At 48.2% G+C, this 7,109-nt stretch overlaps 1 protein-coding gene across 1 annotated transcript; it reads right to left on the minus strand.

Moving 5' to 3' along the window:
• Positions 1-2,095: 2,095 nt before the first annotated feature.
• On the minus strand, positions 2,096-3,254 carry LOC119288764 (LOB domain-containing protein 1-like). Its single transcript, XM_037568315.1, has 2 exons — positions 2,889-3,254; positions 2,096-2,785 (listed from the first exon to the last, which is right to left on the minus strand). The coding sequence occupies exons 1-2, from the start codon at positions 3,180-3,182 to the stop codon at positions 2,408-2,410; spliced, it is 672 nt and encodes a 223-aa protein (XP_037424212.1). The 5' UTR covers positions 3,183-3,254; the 3' UTR covers positions 2,096-2,407.
• Between the last annotated feature and the right edge of the window lie 3,855 nt (positions 3,255-7,109).

A 7,109-nucleotide genomic window follows, 5' to 3' on the forward strand; every position in this document is an offset into this window, starting at 1 on the left:
GCCGAGGAGCTTGAAGCCCTCAAGTGGCGGGAGGCGGTCGCCGCCAACCTCGCTGCCAAGGAGAAGGCCGAGGAGTGGCGCCGCATCCGCGCGGAGCAGGCGGAGAAGTACGTCGACCTGTGCAGCTCCGGCGAGGAGGATTGAGCGTCCGGCTCCTCCACGGCGTTGTCCATTTGCCGCGACCTCGCCGCCGTTAGATCCGCCCCCTCTAGTACTAGTTTAACGTAGTATGTAGTATAACTGTGCTTGTAGTTTGTTGATCATGTGATGAAATATGTTTGTGCAATTTCTTCGGCGAAAGTGTTTTTTTAATTATGCAGGTTTAGATACGGGTTCTATTCGGCCGCGCTAGTTTTTGACTCGCAAACGTGATCTTCATGAAACCGCAAACGCGTTTTGCGGGTCAAATTTTTGCGGGGTCTGCTAGAGTTGCTTTTAGGGTGACAAGATGTGGGATATTCACCGGCGATAAATGCTAATTTAAATCGAATAGTATGTCCATTTTTTAAGCGGTCCATTTATTTTCTACGTATTAAAATAGTAAAAAATGAGTGATATTGCGGTTTCTTGTTAGCCCCGCCAACTAATATTCAACCCTCACGTGTTTTCCAACAGACAGGGAGCAGCGATGGACATTTTAGGCCTGCTTGGACATTCTGTATGCGGAGCCAAGGGATGTTTGGATTCATGCGGCACGATTTAGTCAAGCGCCACGCTAATTCCACACTAATAGGGAGGCTACTAGGAGTGTAGGGCACTGCAGTATTATTAAAAAACGACAGCACAGGCGGCATGCAGAGACCGGGTTGGAGTGCTGATACTAGTTCGAAAATCGCCGATGACGACGATGACCGCGCACCGATCATAGCAGAGACGGGCCGTCGCCGTATCAGACATGCGTGGTTGGCGAGGGAGACTTGGAATAAAACCGTTAATAACCCAAGTCCACGTAGAGGCTTTGGAGTTGGACTGATAGAGTTAGGCAGCCTGCTTTTGGTCTTTTTGGGGCTGATATGATGTGATGGCGAGGGCGAGCCCGGTCCATTCATGCATGGCTGCGCTGCAGGATGGCTCCATCGTTCATCTTCGCGCGCGTGCTGTGTGGTTTTACACCTGTCAGGTGAGAGGTGCTACACGGCGAACGTTCCACCGAAAACAACATGTGTTGATGAAAATACAGCACAGACTACCGACCTAGCTGCAGTTGTTATTTTTCAAGTGAGATCTTTGTCACTATAAATAACAAATAAACGGTGTCCGCAAGTAACATTTAGTTAACTTTACTAGCATCATACTTTATTTAGAAAAAAACTTTATTGAACTGTTAAATCATAAGTGGGCTCATACGGAATTAAACGGACCTGGTTTACATCCCTATTTTCCATCTCTATCCCACCCTAAGACTCGTTAAAAACCATGCATGTTACATATTACTTCCTGTTTTTCAGTATACTCTTGTCTTCGATGTGTTCGATCACATGAGTGCTGTTTAGCCCGAACAGGGATTATATGCTAATTTGATGACCCGCGATATTTTGCATCCGGTAATCAGGTTAGGTGGTACTCAAGCTTGCAAGTCGCAACTGAACCGTACGAGTTCGATACTTCTAGCCAACAGTACCACTAGTAGAAACTAGAGAGTGCCAATGCAGTGCGGTTGTAACATTGTCAGCTTATACCTAAATTCAGTTCGTTTGGCAATAGCTAAAACTCGTGAACGCCTGCTAATTACAGTAACTCAGCCGATACGTCACACGTGCACGGTCGTCAACGTTTCGTGTACCAGAACAGAATTATGTTCATCGCGTATTTTAAATAACAATATGGGAACGAGATTTGAATTCAAAAACACATGCATATATCATATCGATCCCATTGGACGAACAGGAGTATCTGCCGGGTACAGCGCAAATCGTGGCGGTTGCAGAGGATCAATATCCACAATGTGTCCATGTACACCATCCACTATTGTGAGTTTGTGACCTAACGGCCGAGTAATTTTCTTTTCATGATAATATGTGTTTATCATAAGAATCATAGTACAAATCATGTACATATTAACTTGACAAGACAGGAAAAACAGCAGCAACCCGGCCTTCTTTGCACGAAGAGAAACATCAGCCAAAAAAAAAATTACAATCAAGACCGAATAAATTCTGTAGCTTCACACCATCGCCCCTCATATGCCTCTGGCATCATCATAGTAGACATAAAAAAAATGACGGATCATCTCCTTACCCGAACTCGACGCGGCTTCGTCACTAATATTTAGATCCAAGGTGACTCACCAAAAGACGAAGTCATTGCCGTTGAACATCTAGTGTACAACACTAGTATTTTGTATTTACGTACTAATATGTATAGTACTACGTGTACTTCTAGTGATTAAGCGCCGTAGCCGGCGTGCTCAGGTCCAGAGCTGCCGGGCCTCTTCCCACGGCGCGGAGTCGAAGTCCGAGTTGTATAGCGGTTGGTACATGGCGCCGCCGCCGCTACCACCGATGCCGTTCAGCTGGTCGCCCAGTGGCGGTGGCTGGTGCAGCTGCTGGTCGCCTCGGTGATTGGCAGCAAACTCGACGCAGACGAGGGCGAGGAGGTTGGCGTGCTGTGTCTGGATGCTTAGGAGGTCGGCCTGCGCCCGCGCCAGGTCCACCTTGAGCTCGTTGGCTTCCTTCTGCAGCCGGCACACCGTCCCGGCGCACCCGTACACTGGGTCCCGCAGCCGCGCCTCCGCCTCGTACACCATGCTGCTCACCGCGTCTGCCCGCGAGCTCTCCGGCAAATCCTGCACCGATCCATGCAGAATCCGCATCAACACAGCACTTGCACGCACGCGCGGTATGCAGCGCACGTCACGTATGTCAAACTAAAATGTGCTCCATACGAACCTGGAGGAGCTTGATGATGTTGCTGGCACCGAAGACGCGGTGGGCGGTGGTGAACTTGGCGGGCCCGGTCGGCGGGAAGTAGGGCGCCAGCATGCAGCCGTCGGCGCAGCGGCGGCGGAGGACCTTGCACGCCGCGCACGGGCTGAGGACGATGGTCGGCGGCGACGACGGCGCGTTCCCCATCAGCGGAAATACAGGGGGCGGCGAGCACGACGACACGCGCGACGGCGGCGACATGGAGCGGCCGTAAGGTTGCGCCGCGGCGGTGATCGTGGCCTCGTTGCTGTAGTCCATGGCGTATAGGAGAGCAGAGCACACGGAAAGTCAGTTATGTATGTGATGGAAATAAGCAGCGAGGAGAGTGAAACACCGGCCGCGAGATCGCTGTGATCTGGCAATATATCTTCCAAGTTGAGATGGAGCATACATTGGTATATATAGAGGACAGGCTTACGTGGAGTATTTTCTTCCACGCGATCGAGATCGATATGTCTTCTTGGAACGCAGAAGAACAAACGTGCTCGTAGTCAACAGAAAATCAGTTGCAGTTTTGCTGGTACGTAAGTATGTACCAGCCAGCGTGATTTCTTGGACAAGTTTGGCAGAGTTTTTGGAAGGCTAGAGTGACTAGATGTCTAACTAGACAGGACATACTGCTAACTAATCGCTTGATTAATAAATTCGTACACAAAGTCCTGACATGTTTTTTAATACCCTGCCAGTTTTGTTTTGTCATAATATAGTAAGAATGACCTCCTTCTACAAAAATCATATGAACACTTTCAAATTAGACTGTCTTTAATGAGAGTATCATAGATAGTCCATGCATGCCTACTGTGCATTGACATATAACTAAATAAAGAAAAAAAGAGTTCAATATCATATCATGATATCGAATCATCTTAAGGTTCCTTTTGTTTGGGCTACGAATTCCTGAAAATCACTGCGGCTATGAATTCCTGCAAATCAGCTGTAGATTTGGATTCTCATAAATCAGAATTTGTCTGTTTGTTTGCTCGTTGTCGGAGCTACAGAACGGACGGACAACGGAGCTCGTAGTGGAGGGGCAGAGGTGCCCGGACGAAGGTGGCAGTGGCCGAACCTAGAGAGCCATCGCCGTTTCTGTTCTATCTTCTGAATGCGGTCGGTTGGGGAAGAAAGACCAGGTGGAGAAGAACTGTCAGTGCAGAAAATTGGGGTGCGGTGGCATTTCATCGTATTAACGGGGAGAACTTGGTGTATTTTTCAATCCTTTTATTGCGAGTAAGTGTATTTTTCAATCTGGGTAAGTGGCAGATCGGGAATTAGCAAAATCGATGATTCCAGCTTCCGGCTGCGTGTAGTGCATTTTTCAGAACTGATTCTAGATAGCTAATGTGAAAATCCAAGTGTTTGTTTGAGACTCGGATTTGCATGGGCTAGAATCCGAGAATCTCTAGCTAAAGCCCAAACAAAAGCCACCAAAATGATGTGCTACTATGTGTCATGCATGACAATAAGTAAAGTCATCTATGATACTAATACATGATACTCCCTCCGTCACAGTTTAAAATTAATAATTTTTGCATACATCGCTTTTCACATTATGTGTCATAGTACATCGCTTTTCACATACATATTATATTAAACAGGCTTAGAATTAATGATTTTCGCATACATCGCTTTGACGATGAAGACATCAACGATACTCAGTCTCCATTGAAATACATCTGCGTACATCAATCTATCACACTAAATGAAGTCATGTTGTCCATTTATCATCAAGAGTAAGATGCATGCATGGTCCTAATTCTTTCACCAAAGCATTGAATTGATTCTAATTCTTTCAAAATGCATGTCTGAGTCATAAATCTTTTGAAGTTATTCATCCGAGGTCCTCATCTCTTTGACCACACCTGACGTGTCAGCGTGGCGCTTTGACCCTGCCCATGTAGACAGAAGGTCCAACGGTGGCTGGATATTTATGCAAATTAGCCCTTATAATATTTATGCTTCCCAACCCCGCTCCCTATGTCCTCTAGACTTCTCTCTGTCGGCGCTCCATCGCCATGTTCGCCAGCGCAAGCTCGTCTGCAGTCAAGCGCCACAAGAAAAAGTCATTCGGTGCAGCCTAACCTTGGCAACGCCGTCTCCATCGCCAGTAGTAGCTCCTCTTGTACCGTTCGCTACCATCGGGGAGGCTACCGTTGGTGCCATGTCCCCGCCCGCGCGTGCCTCCCATCACGACCAGCCCAAGCCAGAGCTCGCCTCCTCCCGCCGTCGGCAGCAGCTGCTGCACCCCAGTGCCTTACAACTCCCCCTTCCACATGTTCTTTCCTTCACCTCCTCCTCACTCCCGGTCTCTCATCTTCCTATCTCTCCCAGCGCATGAACCTCCATGGACGAATGCCCGAGCTCTCTTGTCGCCGATCTGGACACTGTCTGCCGGAACCCTTGCGTCACCGGCCAGATCCGGTGCCCTGCGGTTGGATCCGCCATCCCCGCCGCCGCAACTCTTCTCCTCCTCGGCTCCGGCGAGTCCCGTCGCTTGGTCATGGTGCGGTCACGCCAAAGGAGACGACGAACGCCCCTACTGCCTCACTCGTCTTCAGTGGGTGTGCGAGCGCCCCTGCATGCACATGCACGGCGATGGACACGACAGATGATGGATTATTCCTAGCGTCTTTGGCACATCCTAGTGGCCGACGCTATCGGACTACCGCTGCTGATGACCTCTGCTTCTCACCGGAGCAGCGCTGCCACTGTCGCTCGCTTTCGGTTTTGCCACATAGGGGTGGGGGAGAGGAAAGGGGATGCGACTATGAACAAATTAATGTTCGAGGACTTTTTTTCAAATATGTATGACCGTTCATTACTCCTTCTGGGTTCTCCTAGTCATGTGGCCATGGTCAAAGCGCCACGTAGGCAGGTCAGCGCTGGTCAAACGAATTTAGGAACTAGGATGAACAATATCAAAAGATTTAGGACCATTTTGAAAGAATTATGATTCAGTCAAAACTTTGGTGAACGAATTAGGACAGTCCATGCATTTTACTCTATCATCAATTAAAGCCATGCGAAATTGAACATTCAAGGGGTTTGCTCCGAGCACGGAGGCCACTAAGACCTCATTTCTGTGTAATATTATAGTATAAGGTTGGATATTAGAAAGCCAACTGAGAGTTCCCCAACAAGTTGTGCGTGGATGACAAGATACTTACAGTAAGTGTGTTGGTGATCACCCAATTATGGTTTAGTTAGCATGGTCCAGAGAACATTGACTTCATCACCTTTGCAATTCATTTCTCGCGTACATATATGCTAGGCTCCGATTTTGCTGGAGATATTCCCGATCAGAAGTCTTCTTGGCATGCAAAAGGTCGCGTCATTGTGTCAATGGTCAGCAAGACCTTTTCACTAGAGTATGAGGATGCTGTTGACCGACATGGACTTCGCTACATCTCCCCATTTGTCATATGTGGATTTTCGTGATCATTTTCCGGTATCTTCCTAGGCCCATATCAATCATTTTGATTTTTCAGCTTAAAACTTCTGGAAGACGAAGAACAAAATGAACAAAAAGAAGAGTTTAGTTAGTTATACATATATGAGACAGGTTTCTTTTTTACATCCATATAGGAGACATGTTTGACTTTCCATGGTTGTAAGTTCAAAGCTGGAGACCATTTCCAAGCGCATGACAGGCGAGGGAGGCTGTTAGGTAGCTCGGTACATGCAAAATTATAGCTAGTGGATACGTGGTCTTGAAGGGGTCATGCAATCTCGACCTACAAAATGCGTTTGCAGTTTTACGAAAATCTCATTTGCGGGTCGAGAATTAGCGCGGCCGAACAGAAATCATAGATGAAACTCCATAATTTAAAAAAATAGTTTCGCGGGAGAAATTGCACATCCTGAACATGAGTAGTTCATCACGTACTACATATATTTTACATGATCAAACACTACAAACACTAGTTCATACTAAATATTACATCAGTACTAGTACTAGAGGGGGGTGGGGGGATCTCACGGCGGCGAGCTCGCGGCCATGGACGACGCCGTGGAGGAGCTTAATCCTCCTCGTCGGAGCTGCCGAGGGCGATGTACTTCGCCCTCTGCTCCTCGCGGATGCGCCGCCACTCGTTGTCCTTCTCCTTGGCGGCGAGGTTGGCCGCGACCGCCTGCCGGAACTGGAGGTTTTCGAGCTCCTCGTGGTGGCGCCGGCGCTCCGCCTCCTTG

This window comes from Triticum dicoccoides, chromosome 4A (assembly GCF_002162155.2).
Source record: "Triticum dicoccoides isolate Atlit2015 ecotype Zavitan chromosome 4A, WEW_v2.0, whole genome shotgun sequence".
Classification (NCBI taxonomy): domain Eukaryota; kingdom Viridiplantae; phylum Streptophyta; class Magnoliopsida; order Poales; family Poaceae; genus Triticum; species Triticum dicoccoides.